Here is a 27,665-nt window from a genome sequence, read left to right as displayed (position 1 = left end):
GGAGACCCTGCATCGTGCTGGAGAGGTGCTTGGGGCAGCGCGAAGACGGGGATAAAAATTGCCTGGTGCCGCTCCTTGAAGCGGCTGCTGGCTTGTGTCGGGCACCCGCATCCATCTCTTGGTTTTGCAAGCGCCGTGCTCGGGGCTGCTCCTGGGGCAGCCGTTTTCCCTGCATCTTTCTGGTCCTCTTCAGCTCTTCCCGTGGGCGTGGGTCGCAGCGCGCTCAGGGCCCCGCGGCCCGCGCCGCAGCAGGCCTGACGCCGCGCGCCCGCCTTCGCCCGGGGTTTATCAGCAGGAGCAGCCGGGGGTTATCGCGGGAGGTCCTCCCGTGCTGCGTGGGAAACGCGCTTTGTCCCGGATCAGCCGCCGCTGCGCGGGGCTTCGGCAGAGCCGCCTCCGAACCTCCTTATCTGCCCCAGCACGGAGGTGCTGCTCGGCTGCCCCGGCTGGAGATAAGCACCAGCCCCTCGCCCGAGCGGCGGCGGCTGGGAGGGTGCTTGGCTCCCCGCAGCCTTTAGCGAGCAAGGGGCATCTTCTGGGGTCTTCTCAGTTTTGAGGAGCTGGGTTTAAAACGTCGGTTTTGAGCTCAGCATCGCAGCGGTACGGGCTGAGCGAGCCCTGATGTTCCCCGATTGCATCAGGTCTCAGTTTGATCCCGCGTTTTCCGGCAGTGTTGCGGGATGGAGACGGCACCAGTGTTTTGCAATGGTCGCCGTGGGAGGAAGGTTGAGTGGTGTGGAGGAGGCTGAGAGCCCCAGGCAGAGCCATGGACCTTGGGTGCTGTATCCGGATCAGCTCCGTGGGCAGATTTGGTGCCAAAGCTTGGAGTTGTGGGTTTTCGGGAGGAGGGGGTAGCTCGCGTGTCAAGCCGAGGGCCGGGAGCGAGGCCCCTCACTCCTTCTGCTTTTTGGAAAATTGCACCCCTGGATATTTTATTGCAGGATTTTTAAATACAAAAGGCCTTACATTTGGTTAACCCCAAGTGCCGGGTGCCACAGCGCTGGCTTTACTTTCATTATAAGGAATGCAGAGGATGTTTGGAGCCCTCCCCCTGCCCCGTTTCCTCCAGCAAGCCATGCTGCCCGGCCAAGACAAATATTGGTAGTAAACTATTGAACTTCCCTGGTCCCAGTGCTCCCCGGCGCTCACAGAGCAGTGCCTGTTCTCCCCCCTTCCCCGGGCAGGGGCCGGGCTGGGGAGGCGCGGACGTGTCCCCGTGCTGGGGACAGCCGGGGCAGTGAAACGCTGCTCCGCGGAGCTGGGAGCAGGAAGGCGTGCGGCGAGCGTGCGGCGCGCTCTGCGGAGCCGAAGCACCTGCGGGGCTGCACCCAGCTCGTCCTGCCCCGCGTCCGTCCCACCATCCGTCCCACCATCCATCCCACCCGCTGCCCCAGCCTGGGCACGGGCTGAGCTGGCTGGTGGAGCCGGCGGGATGCTCAGCCCTGAGGGGCCAGTACGATGGCTTGCGTGGTCTCTCTCCCACCCTACGCGTGCTTTATTGGGCTCTGCAGGTCTAAATATGGCACCCGTGACCCCTTCCTTTGGGGGAGGCTGCGGGGGCTTGAGGGGAGGATGACCAGGAGCCGCGTCTTCGCTGCTCCTTGGTGCAGAACGCAGGCTTCCCCGTCCCGCGTTAGACATCTCGGCTAACAGCCAGCTTTCTGCAGGGCTGGGGGTTATTTATTGACCTCCTGGGGGCCGCTCCCCGTCCCCAAAAATCCGGCTTTCAGGGCAGCTCTCAGTGGGTTTGAGCAGGCTGGTGCTGGCCCCGGTGGGATGCAGGCGGCACCGCGGCGGGGAGGAAGCGGCTGTGGGACGCGGGGTGCGGTGCATGGTCCCGCGCTGTGTCGCAGCGTCCCCTGGGTCCTGCACGGGCAGCCGTGCAGCCCGCAGCGTGCAAACCAGGAGTTAAGAGCTCGAGCAACCTCTAGCCTTCAGAGAACAATCTTTCCTTCCCTGGGTGCGCGGCCGAGAGATCCCCACCCGTAACAAGGAGGTGGTGGCACGCACAGCAGTCGTCCCCCCGTGCCCAGCCCCGGCCGTGGGGAGGGAGCGGTGCTCCCCACGGTGACCGGTGCATGGCACGAGCCCCCGGTGCTCCCTGGCACGTCGCATGAGAGCCCCCTCCTTCTCGAGGGGGATTTCCCCGCAGGGTCAGGGGTGCTGAGCCGGTCGCCGTGCTGCAGCCACGCGTGCCCAGCGCAGGGCCGGGATGCTCGTGGCTGCAAGCGAGCGCAAAGCTGGTACGACGGGATTCCTGCCCGTGACCTGGGGTTATGAAAGGCGGCGAACGGGGCTGGCGTTAATGACTGATTTGGTGATTGCTCAAGGCTTGGCTCAGCGAGAAGCCAAGGAGTCCAAAGGGCAGGCTGATACGGCGCGGTCAGCGGTTTTACGGCGCGCAGCTCTGGCCAGAGCCTCCGGCTGCGAGCGAGCTCATGCGCGGGGTGTGCTTTGGGCAGGAGGCTCCGTTTGGGATCCCTTGTGGGTCCTTGGGGCGGCGCTGAGGACGCTGAGATGTGCCGCTGTGGGTGGCGGTCGTGCCTCCGATTTGGGGTGCTGCGCAGTGGGGCACGTCTCTTGCCTGGGGGCCGCGGGCTCCCCGCTGCAGCTCGGGCCCTGCGGAGGGAGGGAGCACCGTGCAATCGGGGAAGCTCGTTCCCAGCATCTCCCGCTGCCTTCCCATCGCCCACAACAATCCCTCCCCTCACCCCGGGGGGTTCATGGCGAGCGTGGGAAGGACTTTTCCCCCTGTTCCAGCTGCTTGAGCCGTGGTTTGAGCCCTGCACAGAGCGACCGCTGCTCCTTGCCTCCTTTCCCTCCTACCCGCTGGCAAACAGATCGCTCGAGATCTGATGAGATCCCTTTGCATCCAGAACACGTCCCGTGTTTCTCCTCCCAGGCTTCCAGGACCCACGCTGCTGCCCCGCGTTGTCCTGGAGCCCATCCCTCTGGAGCGGGGGAGCTCGCCGGTATCCCGGCTGCATGTTCCCTTGGCAGACTGTGCTGGAAAAGTTGTGTCTCAAAGAAAACAGATGCACGTGGCGGTTTCGGTCTCATCCATCCTCCCTCCCTGTGTCTCCCTGGGCTGGACCAGCTGCTCCCAGCTCCCAGCCAAGCCTGTGCTGCTGTTCCTGGCTCCAGCCCTGCCCAGGGGAGAGCGCGGGTGCTTTCGCTGTTTGAGTCTGCTCCAATGCCAGAAAATGGGGGGGAAAAAAGCTGCTTCTCATGGCTTGTGGCTGAGAAATTCCCCAGCTGTGGGATTGCTGAGGAGTGGCAGGGACAGCTCGGCCGGAGGCATCGCTGCTGGGGGGATCGGACGGACTCCACGGAGCCGGACCGGTGCCGGTCCCCGCACCAGCCAGCCGCCCTCGCCGGGGGATGCGTCTGTCGGGGACTCTTGCCCGGGGTTGTCCCCACCGGGGATGTACGGTCCTCACCAGGACACGGCCCCGGCCGCAGCCCCTCTCCTGAGAGGCCCCTTTGTGCTCAGGGATTTCCGTAATGCCACGGCCGGAGCTGCGGCACAGTGCCGGGGATTTCAGAGAGGGGCAAATCCAGGCTTACCCCGTCACCTTAGGGCATCAGCAGCTAAGGTCGAGCTCTTATTTCTTTGGCAGCAAATTGCTTAAAGGTGAAACGCCGGTGGGAGGCCGTAATGAAATGCTTTTCCCATCACCCCGCTCCGGTGCGGGGTGCCCGGCGGGGCGGGAGCTGCGCCGTCCCGTGGGGCAGCCCAGCCTGGCAGGCACTGTCACCGTGGGCTGGAGATCAGGCGTCCTCCCCACCCTTCACATCCTTCCTGCTCTTGTTTTCTCCTGCCCGGTGGTTTCTCGGGATAAGAACCTTTTGTCGCGTCTGGAGCCGTGGCCGAGGTCCGGCTCTGCGGCAGGGCGCTGGCACGCTCTCCCGTGGCGTTTGCATCCCGTAGCGCCTGGAAGGGACCGGGTTGGGGTGCACGGGCTTGGGGGGAACCTGGACGCTTTGGTGCACGGCTCAGGGAGGGCGCGTCCCTCTTCTTCATGCCGCTCCCGCAGTGCCAGCGGCCAGCGAGGGACCTCATTCATTTTTTCCGATTGCTTTTGCGTTGCCCTGGGAAGGGCTGCTGGGGGCTGAGGGTCGCAGGTGACAAGCCACACCGTCCCCTCCGCTGCGTCTGGAACGGCCGCAGGGCTCAGGGCGAGAGTCCCTGGGAGCAGCGGGTCCCTGCCGAGGCTCGGGACCCGCCGTCGCCGTCTGCGGGCATCGTCCTTCCCCTCCGCTACTGGAAGGGGCCGTCCTGCGGGCGCGGGGTTTCCATTGCACGGCTAATCCCCCTCCTCGCAGGGGCCGCCGTCGGGCTGCGACCGAGGGCAGAGCGGGCACCCGGCATCGGCACAGCCGGCCCCACCTCGGTGCTCCCATCTGCTGAGCAGACCCGGCAGGGCTGGAGGCTCACCCGCTGAAAATATCCAAATTACCATATCAGCTGCGGCTTGGCTGCGGGTCCTGCTGAGTACCCGCGGCTGGATGCTTTCCACTGCTAATTGGGATTGCTCGGCTGTCTCCTGGCTGGCCTGCCATCCTCGCTCGCTCCCTTTGTGCTGCGCCTTGGCAGAGAAAGCGGCGGGATGCATCCAAAGGGCGCTGGGCGTGCGTGCCGGTGCGGCCCCCGCTCCTCCAGCAGCCCCCCGGGCAGGGACACGGCGCCTGGCCGAGCCCCCCGGGCCGGCGTGAGGATGCTGGGGCAGCAGCGCTGCAGCTATTGAGGAAAACGGCGCAAATCTCGGTGTCTTTTGCCCTTTAAAAACAAATAAGTAATTTTTTTTTTTTTGATGCTTCTATCACTCAAACCCAGCTGGAGCAATTTAAATAATTGGAGCAATTTTAATAATGGAAGCAATTTAAATAAGCTACAAAAGCCCAGACCTCGCCCTGGGGGCTGGCAGCCCGAGGTGCCTGGCAGTTTGGGTTGGCGGTGACACGAAGCTTTGGCACTGAGGCGAGGGACGGTGGCACCGTGGCACGGTTTGTGCCGGCGCCCTCAGGAGCCTGCAGCACCCCTCCTCTCCTCCTGCTGATATTTAAGATAACTCTGCTCCTTTCGGGGTGACCACAGGCCCTGCCAAAAGGCATTTCGTGGCAGCTCAGCCGCGTTCGAGCTCCTCCTCCTCTCTCAGGGCAGGGATTGCCGCGGGCGCTGCCGCAGTCCCTGCACGTCCCCGGGGAGCACCCAAAAATTCCTCCCGGCTGTTGCGATGCGGAGGCAGCAGCCGCCGCTGCCCAGGCGATGCTGCGAAGCAAGGAGCTTTAAGAGTGTCAGTCAGGCTGTCGGCTCTGTCTTGGAGGAACAAAGCGAGTTTTTTTTCTTTTGACCGCTGGCGTTGGAGCCGAGACACCTCCTCGGCTAACGGTGCGGGCGGTAATTAGAGTTGTGGCTGTATAAAAATGGAAGCAGGTTGTTTATGGAGCTGGTCCTCCCCGAGGGTTTATTCCTGGCCTGTCTGGTGGAAAACCTCTGAAATATGCCCCTTCTGCAGGTGCTGGGGGGGTCTCGCCAGCCGCGGCACCTCTGGGTGCTGGAATCGCCACCTTTCTCCCCAAACCTGGCTGTGGATGGGCGCAGCCCGGCCCCGCGAGGAAGGGGAACATCTGCTTGTGTTTCGGTGGGCCTGGCGTCCCACCAGCCGCCTGTCCCCTTCCCCCTCCTTTATTTATAGCGTTTCACCAACATCTGGAGTCTGAGCCGATCTGGCGCTGGCTGACTCCGAGCTGGGGGATGGAGCTGGGTGAAACGTGTGCGGCCGGGGAGGGAGGGAGGGAGGGAGCCCCCGAGCCCCTCGCAGCAGTGTGTGGGGGGCTGCAGCATCCCGGCGTGGACCTGAGGACCATCCGGGGAGTGGGAGACCCCGGGAGCGTCCTCGCTCCGCTTTTCCCAGCGGCGGGGACGGTGGGAGAGCCGCCGTGCCCTCACCCCATGGCGCGGACCCGGGGGTGCTCTGCCTCCCCCCTCGCAGCACTGCCGGCCGGCGGTCCCGCTTGCTGGCTGCGTTTCGAGGCTGCTTTGACATTTGCCGTCGGCAGTCAGCCCTGTCCCCCCCGCAAAGTGTCACCAAGGTCCCCCTGGCCCGGGGCGATGCAGGGCTACAATAGCCCCCTTTCTGGTGCTGCTTCACTGGGAAAATTTGAGTCATTCCTGGGGGAAGGGGAATGAAAACCAGCCCCACTGTAGCAGGCGGCGGATCCCTGGCACGGCAGTGAATGGAGGCAGTAATCCCGCTCCTGGCCGTGGCACGAGCCCAAAGCCTCCCCGGTTCTCACGGCGAGCAGGGCTGCGGGCACCGCCGGCAGCTGCGGTGAGGGCTCCCGCTTCTCCCAGCCTTCCTCGTCTTTGTAGCGGGAGGGACGGCAGGTTTTCATGCTGGGGATGCGAGGACCCCCCCTCCCCTTCCCGGATCCGGGCGATAAGCATCTGCTTAAAGCTAAGCGCATCCCTAAATCTGAGCGAAGGCAGCAGCCTTTGAGCTTCCAATAAAGTTGTAGTAATAATAGTGGCAATTAAAGCTTGCCCGCGGCTCAGCTCGGCTCCCAGTATAACCATTACTGCCAAGGGAGGGTGCCCGTGTCAGGGCGGGTGTAAATGGGCCCCTTGTTCTGGCGGTGCTGCGTCCCAGGCCCCCTTCCTGCGCGGGTTTCTCCCCCCGCTCGGCTCCTTCCCGGCTCCCGGCATCGCCCCTCGCTGCTCTGCCTGCCGCTGTTTGGGTTTTGGGCAGGGTCCCGCGCCGCCGGAGCTGCCCTTCTCCTCCGCGACCCCCAAAAGCAGCCGGGCATCCCTCCCGTGCATCCTTTGGCGCTTGCTGCCTGCAGTGGAGAAGCCAAAGTGCAGGGGATGGAGAGGTCCTGGCTGGAGGTGAGGCAGCGGGGACGGATGCTGAGGCCCTGAGCAGCGTCCCTTGTCCCCCCAGGACATCTTGGTGTCCCAAGGTGGCCATGGAGCGGGATGGGAGCCCGGCATCCCTCAGCCCCAGCCGGCTCTGCCGGTGGAGGTTCTCTTTGCAGGGAGCAGGCGCGCAAAGGAGCCATTTTCTGACCGAAACCACATGCGAAAGGAGAGGAAACGCCACGGGAGCAGACTTAAAAGAAAATATGTTAACAATGTAAATTAGGCAGGAATGCTCCTGCCTGTGTTTTCTCCAGCTCGGCTGAGCAGAGGCGGAAAGGCTTGACGTCTTGCAGGGTGATCCGGGGCCTGGAGTGCATCCAGGCGGTGCAATTCCTAACAGCGGCGATGAGAGCCTATTTGGATGCCCCCAGGAAACGGCAAAGCCACCGGGCTGGGCCACGGAGGGATGGTGCTGGGAGCAGCCCCAAAAGCGCCGGCGGGCGCGGAGTGCCGCGGGTGAGGTGGTCCCAGGCAGGGTTGAGCCGATGAGGGGGCGAGCCCTGATTGCTGGTGGTTACGCGCCGGCGACGGGGCCGAGGCGGCCGTCACGCCTGTGGCGGATGAGCTCAGCTCGGTTTGAGCAAATCCCTGTTCTGGGGGGACGAGCGGACGGTGCCGCCGTGGGACACCGCGCGCATCCCGGCCGTGCCCAGAGCATCCCTTCAGCCTGGGAGGAGGTTCAGGGAGCGAACCCCTTGCTGAGGTGCACGGCAGCGTCATGGCTTCGGCGCGCTGGTCTGCAGGAGCGGCTGTGCCCGGCGGTGTGCCGGGACCCGCCGGGCTCCCGCGGCAGATGGCACCGACCCGGCCTCGGCTGCTAGACTGGCTCCGTGTTTGTGCGTGCGTGCGCGCTCAGCCCTCCTCCTCCTCTCCTGGAGGAGCCGGGAGAGGTGGGTGTCCACGCTGGCACCGGCGTCTTATTTGTGGAATAAATCCCTAAAGCGTGACTTTTCAAGGCGTTGTAGCCCATTGCGGGGTGCGCGTTCGCCTGCGCGGTGCGGGGAGCTGCGGGGTGGAGGGGCTGGAGATGGAGCTGGGACCCAACGTGGCTGCGCTCGGCCACCGCCGGCTTCGGGCATCCCGGGCAGGGAGAGACCCGCGGCCGTTCTGGCTGGGTTGTCCGCGTCTGCGTCGTGCTTAAAAACCTGTGCTAAAGCCTGTGTGGTCTTCGAAAAGCCCCTTTCATCCCCAGCCCTGCTCAGCGTCACGCTGCGGGTGATGGTTTGAAGGCTCGGGTTGGTTTTGTGAGTTGGTGCCCTTCGGGAAGGGGGAGGCGGTGGGCAGGGGCCGGGGGGAGCGCGGGGCTGGTGCCGGCGGTAACGGCGAGTGGTCTCTGGTGCCGGCGTTGAGCTGGGGCCGGTGGGCGCTGGAGCCCGGGAGGGACTTTCCTAGGGGCGAGGGGGTTTTGCTCGGACAGCGGAGCACGGGGGGCTGCTCTGCTGCCCCTCAAAAGCTGGGGGTGAGTTTGTTTCAGGAAACAGAAAAGACCAAAGCGCCGGCGGTTTGGCGCTTCTGCGATTGGGGTCTGCTTGCGTGGAGGCTGGTGCTAATTAATTGCGTGGAAACCTCTCGTTAATCAGAGCCGGTGACACTTATGATACCGGCTCCATGGCGGGGCGTGCCTGAAACATCCAGGTTGTACGAAATGGGGACGGTCCCGGGAGCTGCACGGGGGTGGCATGGAGCCCATGCTGTGGCATCCCAGTGGGGGGGGGGGGGGGGGGTCCCCAGGGGACCCCGGTGAGCCCAGGGGTGTCCCTGGGGGTCCCCAGCTCCCAGCAAGCAGCACTGGAAACTAAGGGGAAAAAATCAGATGCTGCAAGAGTTGCAATGAGATTGTGAGAGCTGGCAACACCCAACCAGGTTTTTTTGTTGTTGTTGTTGGTTTGGGTTTTTTTTAATTGAAAGCATTTCATTACTATTTAATGTCTTCTTTGTGCATTTTTAAAGGGACCAGCTTGAACGGCGTTTCCGAAGCCTTTTTCCTTCTGAAACGGTGATGATTTGCCTCAAGCGGCAGCTCCAGGGGTGGCGTGGCAATGCAGCTTGTGTATCTGCACGCGCACATACGTGCCTGTGGATGCGTACAGAGAGTGACGCTTGTAGGTGGAGTACGGCATGCCGCTGCTTCTTAATCCAGCTTATGAAATTAGTGGCCACTGGTAGTATCTGGACACCTAGAAAAAAGATTTGCTTTCTTTTGCATGCAAACAGACAAAAAAATACCGTTCGTTTTTGTTGCTTTCTGGCGTATGTGTGAATCTAACTTACCCAACGTGGCTTTTGTGTTCTTGGCACGTGAAAGGGCAGCGAAGCCTCCTCCGGAGCAGTACCGGAGCGTTTCTGCAGGGGTGAGTGTTGGCAGGTTTCTGGGGAGCCCAGAAAATGTGCCACCATTACAGGGAACGCTTCGTCGCAGGGCTTGGGTTTCACAAAGGCAAAATCCCCCCGGGAGCTGAGGAAATCTCTTCCCAGAACACATCCAGGGAAACGTTGGCACCGGTCGAAAAGAAAATAAATAGCAGGGCTGGCAAGAGGCGCAGCAGCTCCGTGTCACCAGAGCACGTAAGCGCGAAGCGTTTGAGCATGTCCTGGGGTCTGGGTGAAGCGAGGGGAGCGTCAGTGTTTGCTTAATCCCGGAGAGGGGCTTTGCGGAGTCGTGGTCTAAGACCTGTTTTTTCCAGTGGCCGAGGATTGCGTTAGTCTGGAGGTTTAAGAGCCCAGCGAAAGCCCCGGATCATCCCTGCGGGAGGATAAGCAGTTTTGCCCGAAGATTTCTGCTCAGAACAGATGCTGAATTGGGATTTATTTTTTTTTTTTTTTTTTTTTTAAAGCAAGATCTTGAATCCATTTCAGCGAAGGACCTTGAATTCAAGATTTTATGGTGAAAGTAGAGCAAGCCCGCGCAGGACGCGGCACTGGTTACCACCCTCACAGCCAAAGAGATCCTGCAGACGAAGCTTTCCCCTGCGTGGTTTATTTATTGAGTAATTTGATTTCACGGGTGATCCCAGGGGATTCCCCGAAGGCAGAGGGACTGGCCCTGCTGGTGTGTCCCCCCGCAGCCGCCTGCCGAGCCCCAGGGATCCCCGCGCTGGGGTGGCAGCCGCGGCGCGGCATTTTCGGGTGATTTCCTCGGTGCTTTCACGCTGCTGACTCCATAAAAATGGAGCAGGGTGAAAATGGTTTAAAAAGGTCCTTTCTAAACCCAAATAGGTGATCCCAGAAGCGTTCCCCTCTTTTCCTAGCTGCGCGGTGCCCCGTGCACCCTTTGAGGTCGCGCAGATCTGACCCTCTTCAGCCGGTTGAATCATTTCCTGTTTTCTTCAGTTTTTGAAGAACTCCAGGGCAAGCTGGAAATGTTTGCAGATTGGGTGAACTAACCGCGCCGGGGCCATGGGAAGAACACAGGTGTGCTGAATCTGCGGAGGGAGAGGGTGCGAGCGCAGGGTGGTGGCGGGCGGCGGGGCTGGTCCTGGCTTTTGGGGAGCAGGTAGCTGAAGCGCTTGGGGAGCCCTGCTCTCTTTTATCAGGAGCTGGGTTTTATCCATCAGCGGATGGATAAATCCGCTGATGATTTTCCCCTTTTAAGAACCGAGCCGTGCATTGGGGTGTCGATGGGCAGGTGCCTGTGGGTCTCTTCCTCCAAAACTTGTCCTGCTAGCATCCACGCTCCCTGCAAGCTCAGCTGCAGCGCGTGCGCCTGAGCAGTCAGTAAGGTTTTTCTTGCAGCTCCCTCTGTGCTTTTTTTTTTTTTTTTTTTTTTTTTTTATAAAACCCCACTGCATTGCATTACAGGTTAATCTCTGTAAATGTTCAGACAGAGTTTGCAGCTGGTCCAAGCGCGCCCTGATGCCCGCGACAGGCGCTGCCGACGGTGGCCCTAGTTTGCGAGCGCTTTTTGAGGAATTTGGTGCTCTGGCCCCGAGGGGGTGGCCCAGATGTCCCTCCTGAGCCAGAGCAGCAGCATCACGGGCAGCTCTGACCTGGCGTCCAGCGAGGGCTGGTCATCTCGCATCCCCGTTTCTTCCCGGATGCTGGGATTGAGCTGGTCAGGCTGATCCTGGGTCCTGATCCACCTCTGTTCCCCAGGGCAGCCATGGCCAAAATTCCCTCTGCTTTGTGCCCCAGGACTCTGGGATTGATCTCATTGCTCACTGCTGGAGAGCACAGTCGGCACACACCCGTGCAAGTGGGAGCGGATGGGTGCAAGTGGGAGCGGATGGGTGCAAGTGGGAGCGGATGGGTGCAAGTGGGAGCGGATGGGTGCAAGTGGGAGCGGATGGGTGCAAGCGGGTGCAGCTCCAGCTTTTGCTTTGGCCAGGGGTTGCCGAGTGCCGGCGCTTGGCCTTGGGGAAGGCTTTGCAGTCCCCTCCCTGCTTTGGGGTTCGGCAGGGCTGGGGGCCCGCGGGGGGTTCAGGCTGTCAGCCCCGCAGGGGCTGTGTTTGGAAGAGCTCAGCGTGAGGAAGCAAGTCGCAGAGGGGATGGAGAAGGCGGTTTGGTGTTTGGTGATGGGAGGAAGAAGGTGGCTTTTTTGCATTTGTGTTCCCAACAACGGGCCGCACAGGGATGGAGGCTGGGGTCACACCTCCAACCCACCGTGAACCCCACCAGCTCGGGTATTTCATAGGCAGCTGGAGGAGAGCTGTGCGGGGATATTTATTTGCATCCCATCGAGCCGGCGGGTGCGTGCCGGGTCGGAGCGAGCGCCGGATGGGGCGAGGGGGAGTTTCCCCCCGCAGTGAAGCAGTCGTGGTGGGTTTCTGCCTCCTCTTGCCCTGTCCCCACGTCTCTCCCGTCCCCAGGTCTCGTCCCCCTGCACTACAGCCTGCAAGACGCAGTTGGTGCCGGGGGGCTGCCAGGACCCCCTGCTTGCCGGACGGTCACGGCTCGCGGCGCGAGGACACGCGCTCTCTGTGCCACGAAGCGGGTATTTCTTGCTGGGATTATTTGGGTTTATCTCCCATCATCCGTGGCCTCTGTCCCCTGCCAGCAGCAGCAGCGTCGCCCGATGGTGCCTGTGCTCGGTGCGGGGGATCCTCCGGCCCTGAGCTCTGCAAAATGGGGGACCCAGCTGGGGACAGGGACATGCCTCGAGTAATTAGTCGTGTTTTTCCGCTTGCATTAATGCGGTGCCCGTAGGTACTGAGCCGGGAGCGGTGCCCCGGGGCGGGAGGGCTCTCTCCGTCGGCAGCCGGTGGCTCCGTGGCCGTGCCGAAGGGGAAAGGCGGCGGAGCCATTCCCCAGCGCGGCGGGTCCTGGGGGGTGACCGCTCTGCGCGTCCTTGCCTGATGCTCCTCCGGAAAATCCCTTCTTTGAGGGGATGAAGGAGACGGGATCAGCCCACCAAGCGACTGAGCCCTGGCAGCAGGAGCCGGCAGCTCGCCGGCAGCGCCCGGTAATCGGCTTGCTTCCACACCGTGCTGCTCCTGCGGGAATTAGGTGCTGACCCCGGGGGTGCCCTTGGTGGGCCACCGCTGTCCCCGCGGGGAGCCGGGGGGTCAGCGAGTGCTGGGGAATTGATCCAGCTCTTCGCTGCCCTCTGTATTTGCCCCACAGTGGCTCGCGGTGGCCAAAAAAATCACCTCGTGGCATTGCAAATGGAGCTATTCCCCGTCGTCGTTGGGTCATAGTTCGGCTCCACGGTGGGGGTGGGAAGCATCCTTTGGCTTTTTTGGCTCTTGCCGTGCAGGGTCCTGGTGCAGCCGGAGCCCCTCAGCATCATCCCCGGGGTCCCCACGCAAGCAGCGGCCGGGCCAGGTCCCCTGGGCATCAGCCGTGGGTGCCCTCAGCCCCCACAGAGAGGGGAAGCAGCTTTTAAGCAACATCGAGGGTGTTTTGCAGAAATAACCCCAAGGTGCTGCGAGCACAAGGAGTCCCGGCGCTGTCCGAGGGGCGGGGACATCTCTGGGCACGCGGTGGGAGGGGAGGGGGTGCAGGTTCGGTGTTTGGCGGTACCTTTTGGCAAAGGCAGGAACGGGGAGGAAATTGCCGCGTGGGTTTTTAATTTGAAAGGAAAGGCTGGATGAGATTTCGCCGTAAATGTGATCTGAAAAAAAAAAAAAAAAAAAAAGTCTGTTAGCAGGAGGGGAGCCGCATTTCTTTTAATGAAAGATTAAAACTCGGCCACGGCGGGTGTTTCCCTTAAACCACAGAAAATGAAAACCCGTGTCTCCAAGGCGGCTCTTGCCGGGGCCGCGGTGCTGTGCCGGCACGCGCGGGCTGGAAGGGGCCGTGGCGGAGGCTGGTGGGGTGAGCAGCATCCGAGGGGGTGCGATGGGTCCTGCAGACCTGGGGAAAAGCCGGTCTTTGTCGCTCCCCCGGCTGCCCCGAGGAGCCGTAAAGCATTTTCCATGGGATGGGGGGAAGGTGCGAAACTCCTCACGTGCTCCTGTACCGTTCATGTACCTGTACCTGTGCTGTGTCCAGTTTTGGGCCCCTCAGCACAAGAAGGACATTGGGGTGCTGGAGCGTGTCCAGAGAAGGGCAGCGGAGCTGGGGCAGGGTCTGGAGCACAGGGCTGGTGGGGAGCGGCTGAGGGAGCTGGGGGTGTTCAGCCTGGAGAAGAGGAGGCTGAGGGGAGACCTCATCGCTCTCTACAACTGCCTGCAAGGAGGGGGCAGGGAGGGGGTGTTGGGCTCTTCTCCCAAGTAGTTAGCGATGGGACGAGAGGAAATGGGCTCAAGCTGCGCCAGGGGAGGTTTAGGTTGGAAATTAGGAAAAATTTCTTTACGGAAAGGGTGGTCAAGCATTGGACCAGGCTGCCCAGAGAGGTGGGGGAGTCCCCATCCCTGGGGGTGTTCAAAAAACGGGCAGAGGTGGCACTTGGGGACATGGTTTAGTCTGGTCTACCCTTGATTGGCTTAGAGTAGACTTGGTAGTGTAGGTTAATGGTTGGACTGGATGCTCTTAAAGGTCTTTTCCAACCTAAACGATTCTAGAATTCTATTCTATGATTCTATGATTCATCCTACGGCAAGCTCAGCCCTTCCGTGCTGCGGGGGGCCGTCAGGCGTGGGGTTCAGCACCCCGGCCCCCAGAGCCCCTGTGCTGGGAAGTGATCGCACCCGTGGGCGATGCCGATGTCGCCGGGACCGAGGGCACGGCACTGCCTTAAATAAATTACTAAGGTTAATCCAGTGTCTTGACTCTCGGGTTTGGTTCCTCCCTGCCCAGGGCTGCGGCACTGGGCCTCGGCTGCTGCTGGGGGGGTCTTGGTGTATGGGCGGGCTTTATCTGGGCTGCTTCTGGCGACGGAAATGCATTTTTTGTTTTGTTTTAATTTTTTCTGGAGTGGTTTCGGACAATTGATTTTCTAAAATAGACTCAATGAGAGGAAACTCATTTGTTAACCTGTCCCCGTTCAGGGGAACGGGAGCACGGGGTGCAGATATGGTGCTTCCTTGGTAGCTTTATTTATGATTGTATCTGCCTCGGAGCAAAACCAAACCTATAAATGAAATGTTTTCTGTCTCCCCTCAACCCCTCCTCTGTTAATCAGGATTTAAACGGACAGAAGGAGCTGTGCCCGCGTCTCTGCCACCTGAAGAAAGGCCCCAATGGCTACGGCTTCAACCTGCACAGCGAGAAGTCCCGGCCGGGGCAGTTCATCCGCTCGGTCGACCCCGACTCGCCGGCCTCCAGAGCGGGGCTGCGGCCCCAGGACCGGCTGGTGGAGGTAACGGCGCGGGGCTTCGGCACCTCCCTTCCCGGGAGGCTGTTTGGGGTTTCCTCGGCACGTGCCGCGCAGGGACGTTCGATCCTGCCCAGCCTGGCGGGAGCGGCCGGGTCCTGTCCCCGCTCTTGCAGGTGGGGAGAGGGACAGCAGAAGTGATGGGACCCTCGGGAAGCCTGATCCCGAAACAAACGCCCATCCCGTGACCTTTTCCATCAGATCCCCCCCGTATTCCTCTGTAAGATGGAGCCCTAAGACCGATGCGGGTGCTTAGGCGGTGGCTGCGTGGTCCTTCGGCGGCTCATGCAAAGCGGGCGCTTGCGAGCGCTGACATTTAGATGCTGCTGCTGGCTCTGGCTGGCACAGCGGCGGGTCGGAGCGGGTGAGCCGCTGTCCCTGCGCCCGTCCGGGTGGCTCGGGGCTGGCAGCGGGATCCTGCGGACAGGTGGGGTGCTTGATGGGTGCCCATCTCCCCCGCTGCAGCACGGCGAGCCCTGTGCTTGGCGGCATTGCCTGATGCGGTGGCACTTGGGGACATGGTTTAGTGGGCATGGTGGGGTTGGGTTGATGGTTGGACTGATGATCTTAGAGATCCTTTCCAACCTTAATGATTCCTAGTTTTTACTTTCATTAAAAAAGAATCCAGCCAGCAAGCCAGGAAACATGAAATTATGACTCTACCCTTAGCTGGTTTAGTGGTGGGCTTGGTAGTGTAGGTTAATGGTTGGACTGGATGATCTTAAAGGTCTTTTCCAACCTCAACGATTCTAGGATTCTGTGCCGCTTGGTGCTGGAGCCGGCTCTGCCCGCTGCAGCGAACGCGCTGTGGGGACGCGTGGGCTCCGTCCCAGCGCAGGGGAGGGGGTGGCCTCCCACCCAGCCGCCCTCCGCTCTGGCGTCCTGCCACGGGCGCGGGGACGGGCCGGTGCCGCCCGGCCGAGCTGCTGCACTGCCAGGCAGGCGTTTGGAAAAAGAGCAGGGGAAGAAGCTTTGCGGAAATTTTTAAGACACGAAATTGTGAAAGGCAGGGGGGGTAAATTGCTCTTGGAAGCATCTTCCTGGTCACTGAGCGCTGGCCAGCACAAGTTTTGATGTGTCTGGGAATCGCCCTCCCTTTGGTTTGTCTGTGTCTCGTGTTTTTCCTGAAGAACGAGGTTTCCCCATCCAGAGCTGCCTGCGCTTTGGGCAGGGCTTGAGCAGCGCACGGACAGAGGGACAGGCAGGACAGAGGGACAGGCAGGACAGAGGGACAGGCAGGGCTTGATCCGGCAGCCGGTGCCCCAGGCTCAGCAGCCGTCACCCCTTTCACTTCGGCACCGCGGGAGCACGTGGATGTCCCCTGCTCGGGGTGATGCGTGGCCCTTCCCCAGGGAGGTGAACCCCAAAACCCTCCCGCAGGGACCAAGCCATGGCCCTCGCCGCCGGCTCCGGAGCGGGAAAGGGGTTTGCATTCCTGGAAGAAAACGCTCGCATCCTGTGGAGCCGAGCAAGTCGGGGAAATACTAAGACTACAGCACTCGCCTGCCTTCTAGCCCCGTGAATAATCATTCCCCAGCCGGTGGGAGCTGCCGCCTCTTCCCAGCACCTGCAAGTTTAATGCCGGGAGCAGCGTGGGGCTGGAAGCGGGCGGCAGCAGCTCCCGGCAGCGCGGTGTCACGGCGAGGGGCTGTGTTATTTATTTATCGGTGCTTGGCGGAGCGCCTGGCACGCACAAAGCGGCACGGGGTGAGCTGGCGAGCTCGGAAACCCAATCCCCTCCGTACCCGCTCGTTGGGGCTTCGATAAATATTTGATGCCCCCCAGCCCTGCTGCGCGGGGCAGGGGGAGAGCAGCCCCGTGCTGCCTGGCCGAGCTCAACCGGGGGTGAAGCGGGGTGGCCGGGAGAGGTGGCAGGGTGCTGCCGGGGATGGAGCGGGGTTACAAGCCGGCAGCTGAGGTTGCTAGTGAGGTGCAAAGCCTGGGGAAGGGGTTCCCTTTCCATCCCAGCCCTTGGAGCTGTATCCTGGCCCTCGGGACCTGCTTCTGCCCCAGGTTTGTGTTCAGGCATCTGGAACACAGAGGGGAACCCAAAGTTTGGAGCTGGCCCAGCTCAGGCTCTGCAGCGTTCACCTGCCTTGTCCCTTTGCGGCAGGGACGAGCAGCCGCCGCCTCCGGGTCGTGCCGAAGCCGCCGGCGGGGCTGGGGGCCAGCAGGAGGGTCTCCAGCCCCCCAACAGCTCCGGCACGCCCCGGAGGCGACGGCTACTCGTCCCCGCTGCGATGCAACCACGGTTTTGCAGCGAGAGGGACCGTGGCTGGGCCGGGGCCAGCCCCATCCGCTGTCCTGCTTCCCTGGGGCGGGCTGCAACGTCCCGGCTGCTGCTGGGGCAAAGCCACGCCGGCGCAGCTCCGCTCCCCGGGGGGCTGCCGGGACGGGGTTACCCTCGCTCCCAGGCTCGGTCCCCCACTTTGGCGTCGGGGTGCTTCAGGGTCTGGTGCAGGAGGCGACAGTTGTCTGTCTGCAGAAGGAGGAGGAATAAAAATGTGTGGATGCTGATCCTGGGCAGCCACGGCCCCGCAGGAGAGCAGGCGTGCGCATCCAAAGCACGCAGCTGTAATGTTGTGTGCGGCTTAGAAAAGCAAAACCTGCTGTCCACTTCTCCTAACGAAGGCCTTTCTGGGCTGGACAGATTTCTGAAGCCTTCCATTTGTCTCAGAAAGCTGTAGTAATGGAGTAGCTGTTTTTAAGAGGAGGAGGCGACTCCGTTCCCGGTGATCTCTGTGCACCGGCACTCTCTCCCCTTCTCCATCCAAGCTGAATTAGCACATCGCTCCGCTGTCCTGCGGGCGGGCGCCTTCGGGGTGCCAGCGGCAGGATGGGCGGCGAAGGGTGGGTTGAGCTTTGCCGGAGACGGGCTGCAGCATTGAAAAGAGTTTATCGCACAAAAGCGGGTCCAGCAGCGAGGGGCCGGGCGGTGCGGAGACCTCTCCCCCCCCCCGAGGGACAAAGGGTGATTCATTCCCCGCCCGAACAATGCCTCAAAAATCGCAATTGTCCCCTCGCTGCGGGGAACAACCGGGATCACGTTCCCTGGGAGGTCCTGGCTCGCACGCAGGGGAGGGAGAAATGAATCTGTGCGGCAGGTACCGGGACTCGCCCGCCGGAGACAGGGGAAATCCACGGTTTTCCGTCACGGAGGGATGAACGACGGCGTGGTGATGCTGCAGCCGCCCGGGCAGGGACAGGACACGCTGGCAGCAGCCAGCCCGCTGCCCGCACGCATGGTCGTACCCCGTAGGCAGCCTGAGATGCCTGGGGCACATCCAAGGCGAAGGGGCTTGAAATCACTGAAGAGGGCGGCCAGAGTGTTTCGGCAGCACCGGGGTGGGCGAGGTGATGGCAGAGCCTGGGGGCTGTGGTCCCCCATGGATGCATTTGGGATGCGGGCGGAGGCGTGCAGCAACACGGAGGCTGCTCTGGCAGGAGGCTGTGGCTGGCTTGAGAGGGAGAAGGAAAAAGCCTGTAGCCTTCCTATCATCCCAACAGAAAGGAAAAAAGGAAAATCCCATCCCTCGGAGGATGAGGAGGCTGCTCGGGGGGGGTCTGTGAGCGGGACCAGCATCTCTGCCGCGGGGGGCACAGACTTGGGTTCTGACGCCGTCGTTTTGCAGGTGAACGGCATAAACGTGGAAGGCCTGCGGCACTCGGAGGTGGTGTCCCACATTAAGTCCAGGGAGAACGAAGCCAGGCTGCTGGTGGTGGACCCCGAAACGGATGATTACTTCAAGAAGCTGGGGGTGACCCCCGTGGAGGAGCACACCAAAGGTGAGACCTCGCTTTCCCTGGGCGACGCTGCGCCGTCCCCGTGACTCCCCGTGACATGGGTGGGATTTCAGAAGCGAGGGAGAGTCGTTTCCCTTCTGTCTCATCCCTCCGTAGTTTCCTGAGCACCACCCAGCTATTTATAAATAGCGAGAATGCGTGTTATTTTTACACGGTGAATAATTAACGTAGGAACTTGCTGCCGTAAAGCGACGGGGGCGAAGCGTGGTGGGGTTCGGGGGGAGCTGGGTGCTCGGTGAGCGATGAGCCCGCGCAGGGATGCTCAGGTGGGGCTGGGCCACCTGGTTGGGGCTGGGAAGCCTCTCTGACCGCCGTTCCTCGGGCCCCTCCGTTTTTTGGCTGCAGCACCCGCACCCTGGCAGACGGGGTGCCTGGCGTCGGAGCGGGTGGACCCGCAGGGTCTGGGGGAGCGGAGCGGTCTGCCCAGGGTGCTGAGCTGGGGTCTCAGGAGGGAGAGCGCAATAAATAATAAATCCCCCGCTGCTCTTTGCTCCCGCGAAGGAGCCTGAGGGTGCATCGAGAAATACCAGAGCAAACACGGTGTGCGCGCAGGGGGAAGGGTTTCACGCCGCGGCGATCACAGGGACGGATTGTTGCAGGAAATGTTTTCCTTGCTGTTGAAACCTGGCAGAGAAAGCTGCCTGTCCGCTCCCCAACCTGTTGTGCTGCAGCTCCCGGCTGGGGAGGGAGCGGGGCGCTCCCCGGCGCGTCCTGCCGCCCCGGCTGAATGGGGAGCTCTGTTTCCCAATACAGCTGTTCCTTATCTGGTCCGCACTCCGGCTCCCTCGGGCGCTCAATGGGGAGATTTGTCCAAAGAAATGGGTCAAACAATGCAGAGAAGCGCACGGGGCGAAAACGGTGTCAGATGCTGCGCGTCGGTTCGAGGAGGAGCTGGGGCGAGAGCTGGCCGCTGGCGGGGGCGAGAAAGGAGCCCTTGTTGCCCGGGGTGGGGACGTGGCCAGGGCCACGGACGCGCTGGGGGGTGCGGGTGGGTGCTGGAGCCCCTGCCTTGGCTCCGCAGCTCTCGCTGCCGTCTCGGTGCGTTCGTCCGAGGTCCAGAGCTGGGCCTGCCTGGCCGGCGACAGTACGCGTGTTGGTGGCAAAGTGCTGCGGTAAATCCTGCTGTTTGCGGGATAAGAGGAAGCAATAATCGCACTCTTTAAGCAAACTGCTTTGACCTCGAGCTGACGGTTTCAAAGTCTTGCAGCTGATCCGAAGCACCTCAGCGTTTTAGCCAGTTGAGTGTATTTTGAGAGCTGTGCACCTTTCAGGATTAAGGAAGTAGGAAAATATTTCCAGACGTGCCAAATTCTGAAATTACTTTTTTTTTTTTAAAGTTCAGTATTGCTTGTGATTTGAAGCTTGCTTCTCATTTAAATAACGTTATCTTTTAGCTTCTTATGATACTGGAGACTTTAGCATCATTTCCGCTATGAGCTGACTTTCTTCTGATGACCATTGCTCAGAGCTTATCATAGTGTAAAAACGAGTCCGACATTCAGTATGATAAAATACCGAAGGATCCCAGCCCCATAACCGAGGCTTTTGCACCAGCACACTCTCAAAATTATGATTTGGGTTTATGTTTTTTTTAAAACGCAAAGGTGCCCCGAGTTGCACCAGGAATCCCTGCAGCCCGCGCCGATGCAGCCCCCAAACGGGTCGTGCGGAGAGCCCGGCCGTGTCCGCGCGCGGTGCGGGGAGATGCTGGCCTCGGAGCTGTGCAGTTAGCTGCCCCGGCTTTCGGCAGCTGCAAGCCGCGTTTGGCACCACGCGCTGCTCTCACTTCGCTGGATTTTGGGTTCCGCAGCGACGTGCATCCGCATCGTTGTCTTCGGCTGGAGAGATGCACGGAGAGGGCTCTGCCCCGAGAAGCGTTCACGCTCCACATAACTCCGTTACTGATCTTGTCACGATTAACGCATCTGTTAGCCTGGGACAGATGAGACATGGAAATGCCTTTAGCAATGACTTGATCGTGGTGACCGGCAGCTTATCTGCGTAAAATTTGCCATCGTGTGGAATATTATTAGTGCAAATCGTTGGAAATGAGAGGAAAAAAACCAAATCCAGAGTACCTGGGGAGCGGGTTGTTTGCCACACGCTGCTTGTTGTGACACCAACAAGATGCGGATTTCGGTGAAGAATATAGGGTTGGTTTTTAAGATTTCTGATTAAACAGCTTCTGAAGAAAAATTACTTAACAGTCAAAAAAAAAATGGGAGCGCGCTGAATTTAGTGCTCATAGAAAGAAGTTACTTGGTCCCCTTCCTGGAAGGTGTTTTCTTCTGACGAAACCAGGGTGAAATGAAGTAAAGTCAGGGGAATTGGGAGGAATTTGGTTCCGGAAGGGCGCAAGGGGGATGGACGGGCTTTTGCGTGGGCTCGGAAGCAGCACGGGATGAAGAAGAACCCAGCCGCGCTGGGCTGGTGGGGCGGGCAGGGGAGAAGGCTCGGCGTGGCCGGGGGCGATGCTGAGGGGTGCTTGCCCGGGACCTGTGGCCAGCAATCCCAGCTGAGTGCACTTACCGTGTATTTTTTTTATGTCGTCTGTAGGTGTGGTACCTCAGCCCCTGACAAACGGATCCGCGCAGACTCAGGTGAGTCCTTGCCTGCTCCCGGGTGCCCCGAGGGCCGGGGTGGCTGGGCAGCACCCCGGGTTAGCTCACTTTAGGGGAACGTGCCGGAGTGATCAAGAGGGATCGGGGGTGAGAGTCCATGCTCCTGGCTCTCCTTGGCTCCCAGCGGTGACATGGGAGCCCGTGGGTTGGCTTGCCAGCCTGCAGAGCGGAGAGGGATGCTCATAATGTCCCCAAGGCTCGTTTAGCTTAACTGCTGCTGGCTGATTTTAATTGTTTCCTGCTGCAGCTTTAATTTAGGGGTTGAACGAGGCTGGTTTCAGCCCCGTTTAATCCCTGCTCCCCGTGATGGGGTGGACGTGAGCGGCTGCCCGGCGCTGGCAGGACGGGGACCGCGCTCAGCCTGGCGCGGGGACGCGGGAGAGCCACGGCTCTGCCGGCAAATCCCGGGGAGCTCCTGTGTGTGCAGCGTATGCGTGTGTGCGCGCGCACGTGTGCGTGCATGCATGTGCGCGCAGGGTCCCTTCGGCAGCACTGTCCCCTCCGGGCTCTGTCCCTGTCCCTGGACAAGCCAGGCGTTGCTCTCTGCCCGGCTGCGATGTCTGTCCCCACCAAGCTGGAGGGTTTTTGTGCCTAGTTTTTTTTATTTTTTTTTTTTTTTCCTAATTCTGTCTTTGTGCAAACTGGACTAACATTTTCATTTCCATTAGCTGAATGGAGGATCCACGTCTTCATCTCACAGCGACCTTCAAAGTCCTGGGAAGGAATCGGAGGTAAAACCCCAAACACTCCCCCTCCCTTTTCCATCCTACTGTAGGCGCGTGCTTGCTTTATGGTACTGTAATGCCTTTCAACTCATTTCCAGTTTTGTCTCGCAGACTTAGGTACACTTTCAGCACGCAAGATACAGTTTTCTTTCATCCCCTGCACTGTGGACGTGCATGAAATGGAGCCGCGAGCTGTTCAGCAGCTGCTGGTTCCAGCGCGGAGGTGGCCGCGTTGCCGGGCGGGATCGGTGACTCCTTCGGGTGGCTGGTCAAGGGCTCGGGACCCTCGGGGTGACGGGTGCTGTAGCAGCACGAGCCACTCACACAGAGATCTTCTTTCCCCTCTTCGTCCCAGGGTCAGAAAAGCTTGCGGGGCTCGCACGGCCGCTGCCAGCAGCAGCAGATGTCCCGAATTAAGGGGCGAGTTTCGCAAGGGTGCGGATGCGTGCTCCGTCCCGGCTCCGGGAGGACTCGCGCATGCTCGTCCCTTCGGGCATCGTGACCCGGGGGAGGAGGCGGCACTGCCCCAAACGGAGCGCAGGAGAACGTCGAGCGGTAGCGGCAGCGAGATAATTGGCACTTCGCTGGGCAGCGACTCGTGCTTGAGTAGTTTGAAAGGAGGTGTAAGATGAAAGGGTGTCTACAAGAGTTTTGGATCTGAAGTGTGATTATACGGACGAGCTACAGGGCAGGAGGCAAGGCTGGGAAGCCGGGAGAGCAGGAGGAGCGGAGCTGTGAGGTTCAAGTGCTGCTAAGAGCAACGAGGCAGGCTAAAATTTAAAACCAGCCAAATGGCTTTTAGCTTGGAGCAGAGTGAATTTATCACAGCGTTTCAAGGAGCTGCTTCGGATGGGAGGAGCGTGGATTTGGTGACCCGCAGGGCTGCTGGCCGGGCTGTTTGGTGGAGCCTGGCTGAACGCCGCAGTGAAGGGCCAGGGAAGGGCAGACCCGGCTGTGCAAGGTGAACGGGCAACGAAGCTGGGGAAGGGTCTGGAGCACAGGCTTTATGAGGAGCGGCTGAGGGAACTGGGATTGTTTAGCCTGGAGAAGAGGAGGCTGAGGGGAGACCTGATCGCTCTCTACAACTACCTGAAAGGAGGTTGTAGTGAGGTGGGTGTTGGTCTCTTCTCCCACGTAGTTAGCGATAGGACGAGAGGAAATGGGCTCAAGCTGCGCCAGGGGAGGTTTAGGTTGGAAATTAGGAAAAATTTCTTTACGGAAAGGGTGGTCAAGAATTGGAACAGGCTGCCCAGAGAGGTGGGGGAGTCCCCATCCCTGGAAGTATTTAAAAAACAGGCAGAGGTGGCACTTGGGGACATGGTTCAGTCTGGTCTACCCTTGACTGGCTTAGAGTAGACTTGGTAGTGTAGGTTAATGGTTGGACTGGATGATCTTAAAGGGCTTTTCCAACCTAAACGATTCTATGATTCTATGATTCTAAGTAAACACACAGCATAGATTGGTATTCTCTCGGTGTTACTAATTTAGCAGGGCTTTTTCTTACTAAGTAAGGGATTTCTGAAGTGCTCAAAAAATTTATCTTTAGCATGAGGCTCTGCTAAAAATAGAGGAACGCCTCCACACAGGTGCTGCGTGGGGTCTCTGCTGGTTCTCGGTGCTTGCGCTGTCCCCCGCCCCGAGACGGCTGGGAGCGGGAGCGTGACGGCAGCGAGCGCTCCTCTGAGCACCCAGGGCCCCTAAAACATCTCGAACGCCAGCTGTGTCCGAGAGCTGCGGCCAAACGCCTGCAGCCTGGCATCTCCGTTTCTCTCTGGGCATTAAATAATACATGTCCTGATCTATCGGCTGCTGTCTTTGGAACACCGGGCTGTCCCCCGGTGCCCGAGCACAGCGGTTCCTCCGGCGGAGTCACCTTTGGGCTGCTTCAGGGATCGCTGTCCAACCTCTGCACCAGAAACCGGGGTCCCTGGGGGGTGCCGGGGGGTTTGCCTGCGGCTCTGCCCCCGGCTCGTCGCTTGGCGTGCTCGTCCAAGCCGCTGCCGGGCTCAGTTTGCGTTCGTAAGCCAGGGCAAAGCTGGAGCCGCTGTCTCGCAGCGCTGGTGGAAGACCTGCCCGTGGTTATCAGCAGGGTTTGCGGAATCGTTATTTTGGAGTTTCGCATGCGTGGTAGGGCAGCAATGTGAGTAGGTGGGCTTTAAAATGTTTCCTTAAAACTGAAGGTCGTGATTCTGTACGTTTGCCCAGTATTGACACGAGCGCGGCACTCGCAGAGCGCGGCTCCGGGGCACAGCTGCTTCTCCCCGAGCTGGGCTCCTGGGGCATGTCCGCCCTGCCCGGCACCGAGACCTGGCAAAGCCTCAGTACGGATCATAGAATCATAGAATCCTAGAATCGTTTAGGTTGGAAAAGCCCTTTAAGATCATCCAGTCCAACCATTAACCTACACTACCAAGCCCACACTAAACCAATCAAGGGTAGACTAGACTGAACCATGTCCCCAAGTGCCACCTCTGCCCGTTTTTCGAACGCTTCCAGGGATGGGGACTCCCCCACCTCTCTGGGCAGCCTGGTCCAATGCTTGACCACCCTTTCTGTAAAGAAATTTTTCCTAATTTCCAACCTAAACCTCCCCTGGCGCAGCTTGAGCCCATTTCCTCTCGTCCTATCGCTAACTACGTGGGAGCAGAGCCCAACACCCCCTCCCTGCCCCCTCCTGCCAGGAGCTGCAGAGCGATCAGGTCTCCCCTCAGCCTCCTCTTCTCCAGGCTGAACACCCCCAGCTCCCTCAGCCGCTCCCCACCAGCCCTGTGCTCCAGACCCTGCCCCAGCTCCGCTGCCCTTCTCTGGACACGCTCCAGCACCCCAATGTCCTTCTTGTGCTGAGGGGCCCAAAACTGGACACAGCATTCCAGGTGCGGCCTCACCAGCGCCGAGCACAGGGGGACAATCACCTCCCTGCTCCTGCTGGCCACACTGTTCCTGACACAAGCCAGGATGCTGTTGGCCTTCTTGGCCACCTGGGCACACTGCTGGCTCATGTTCAGCCGCTGTCGACCAACGCCCCCAGGTCCTTTCCGGCCAGGCAGCTTTCCAGCCGCTCTTCCCCCAGCCTGCAGCGCTGCATGGGGTTGTTGTGACCCGAGTGCAGGATCCGGCGCTTGGCCTTGTTGAACCTCACACAGTTGGCCTTGGCCCATCGGTCCAGCCTGGCCAGCTCCCTCTGCAGGGCCATCCCACCCTCCAGCAGATCGACACTCCCACCCAGCTTGGTGGATGCGATGGATGAAGCCGAAGCTTGAGATTGCGCCCGCTATGGAGCGTGCTGCCCACTGAAACCAGCTCTGATGAGCCGAGTCCCGGCGGGGGCGAGGCTTCCCAGACATGGGGGGCTTGAGGGGCTCGTAGACCCGGTGCTGGGTCTGTCCCCAGCAGGGACGCGATGGAATAAAAGCGTTTTGGCCGGGATGTTAATTGTACCCCGAGGACGTGGTGGCTGTCCTTCACCTACTGCAGGAACAAGAGGGTCAGGGTTCGTGGAGGGGCACTGGGGTTTTTGGCTTGGGGGCACATTGCCACGGTGACTCTAGAAAAAGTTAATTTTCGTATTATAACAGCACTTCGATTAAGCAGATGGAAAGATGCCGTTTTCAATACGGTTCCCAAAGCAAATCCTGCCTTGACGGGCGTTTTAGGGCGGCCGCGCTGGGCCTGCACGCAGCCGGCGCTGCTGCCCTCCCAGGCAGCCCCATCCCCGCCCAGGGTAGCCACGGGCGCCCGGGCCGGCGAGCACGGGGGGGCCTTGCCGCAACCCCTCCCTGCGAGCCCCGAGGCCCAGCTCGCTCCCTCGCCCCTGCTTTCTGCCTACACCAGGGGCTTATTTTTCATTTTTTCCCAGCAGATGAGCGGAGCAGCTTGTTTTTCCCTCTGGCAGCAGCTTCTGTGTTTCTGCTTTTCCACTTCCAGCCGTGGCAGCCACACATTCTTCAGGCGGGGGAAAGAAAAAAAAAAACCCAAAACCAAAAAACAAACCACAAAACGCAATGTAGGAATTAACTCCGTGGCCACACGGATGCTGCCGCCGCCGGTGGAATCACAGACACGGCACGGGGGAGGGACTTTGACCTTCTGCTCCAAAAAAAGCCCACCCCTGCGCGTTTGTTACCATGCTCGCCGGAGGAAATGCCTCTCCTGGGGCTGTGCAGGGTGAAATGCTGCAGGACACCGTGGCCCTGCTCGTGGCGGCGGGGGGGACGCTGACGCCTTCTCTCCCTTCTCCACGCAGGATGGAGACGCGGAGAAGAAAGACCCGTTTGAGGAGAGCGGGCTGACCCTGAGCCCGACGGCTGCCGAGGCCAAGGAGAAGGTGCGGGCCAAGCGGGTGAAGAAGAGAGCTCCGCAGATGGACTGGAACAAGAAGCGGGAGATTTTCAGCAATTTCTGAGCCTTGCTGGTGGCTGCCGTCCGCCGCTCTCCCGCCCCTGCCCCAGCTCGGACGTTTCTGAGGTGCCTACGCCCTGTCCTTCAGTGTCCACGTGAGATGCTTTGTGCTCTGCTCTTCACTGGTTGCTTTTACAAGGCGTATTTTAAAGTCCTTTTTTTTTTTTTTTTTAATTATTATTATTATAATTATTATTGTTACTCACCAGCGATTCTCATAAGACAAACGTGACCAAAGCTCCTTTTTTTGCTTGCTCTTCAGCCTGGCCCTGGCTGCCCGCCGTCCCCCCTTCCTATGAGAAAGGACTGGAAGAGTTTAACTCGTTTCTTACCTGCATCATTTAGGCTATTACTACTTTTTTTTTTTTTTTTTTTTTTTTTGTTTTATTTGGGGTGTTCATTTTGGTGTTGCGGGTGTCCCAGACTGAGCCCCATGGGATGCTCTGCGCCCCTGTGCAAACGTCTTACGGCCTCGTGCCCCCGCCGCGGTGGGGCCCGCAGGGTGGGGGGTACCTGGCACCCCCTCCCCGGCACCCTGTCTGCAGCGTTAACTACTCACACGATGGGAAAACGGACAGTGACTGTAAATCGCTCTTGTTGGCTTTGCTATTGAAATGAAAAAGGTTGTTTTGTTGGTTTTGGGTTTTTTGGTTTTTTTTTTTTTTTTAATGGTCCCATATGTTTCCAGTTAGTTTAGGAATCTCCCTTCCCACCAGTGACTTCTGCCCCAGCAATAAAAGCCCCTTTTTCATCCCCAGCAGCTCTGCAGAGGGCAGAGGGCAGGATTTAAAAACAAACCCCAAACCAAACAGCTCAAATGCCACAGGCTTCACCATTTACAGTCGTCGATGCGGCGCGGGAAGGCAGGGAGTGGGGCCAGTCCTGCCCCACGGTGCGAGGAGCGGTGCTGCCGGCCCGGCTCCGGCAGCCTTGCAAGACGACAAGAGCCACGAGATGCTGCGAAAACTCTGTGGACGGACTCGAAAGTGAGCACAACCCAGCAACTATTTGCAGGGAGGATCGTGGGGATCCGGCTGTAGCTGTGGGCTTGGCGCTGGGGAAGCGGGGCTCAGCTGTGCCTGGGTGCTGGGTGCTGGAGCAGGGTCTGGGTCCCGGCTAGTTTGGCACTTCTGGGCTGGTATTCGATGCCTCCAGCCGGTGAGCGTAGCCCAGGCCCTGGCTCGCTGGTGGGAGGGCGTCCGAAGCCGTGGGAACTCTGGGGCTGGCTACGATGCAGGCAGCGGTGCGATGGAGCGCGCAGTTGCTTTGGCTTTCTGTCGCCTCCTTTGAAAACCCCCTGCTCTTGGTATTAGAGCCTCAAAAATACATCTTTAAAGCATTACAAATCAGGCCTATCTAAGCTCTATTCCTTGCCTTTGGCCGTCAATGAGGGAAGATGACCAAGCCGAAGTATGAGGCTCTTGGGCTGCAGAGGTGTTTTACCAGGGCAGGGTCCCGGCGCCGTGGGGCTGGCCCCCTCCATCGACGCTCCAGCAGCTCCC

The 27,665-nt window shown here is 60.3% G+C and overlaps 1 protein-coding gene across 2 annotated transcripts in view; it reads left to right on the top strand.

The window, feature by feature from the left end:
- Nucleotides 1–26,336, top strand: part of NHERF2 (NHERF family PDZ scaffold protein 2) — a 40,467-nt gene extending 14,131 nt beyond the window's left edge. For both annotated transcript variants that reach the window (XM_075718190.1, XM_075718191.1), the window contains 5 exons: nucleotides 14,424–14,600; nucleotides 18,248–18,401; nucleotides 20,976–21,019; nucleotides 21,709–21,771; nucleotides 26,009–26,336. In XM_075718190.1, the coding sequence (XP_075574305.1) occupies nucleotides 14,424–14,600; nucleotides 18,248–18,401; nucleotides 20,976–21,019; nucleotides 21,709–21,771; nucleotides 26,009–26,167 (597 nt within the window). In that variant the 3' untranslated portion in view covers nucleotides 26,168–26,336. The remainder of the gene's footprint in view (nucleotides 1–14,423; nucleotides 14,601–18,247; nucleotides 18,402–20,975; nucleotides 21,020–21,708; nucleotides 21,772–26,008) is intronic.
- Nucleotides 26,337–27,665: the final 1,329 nt, after the last annotated feature.

This window comes from Pelecanus crispus, chromosome 11 (assembly GCF_030463565.1).
Source record: "Pelecanus crispus isolate bPelCri1 chromosome 11, bPelCri1.pri, whole genome shotgun sequence".
NCBI lineage: Eukaryota > Metazoa > Chordata > Aves > Pelecaniformes > Pelecanidae > Pelecanus > Pelecanus crispus.
This window is presented reverse-complemented; position numbering and strand designations above follow the sequence as displayed.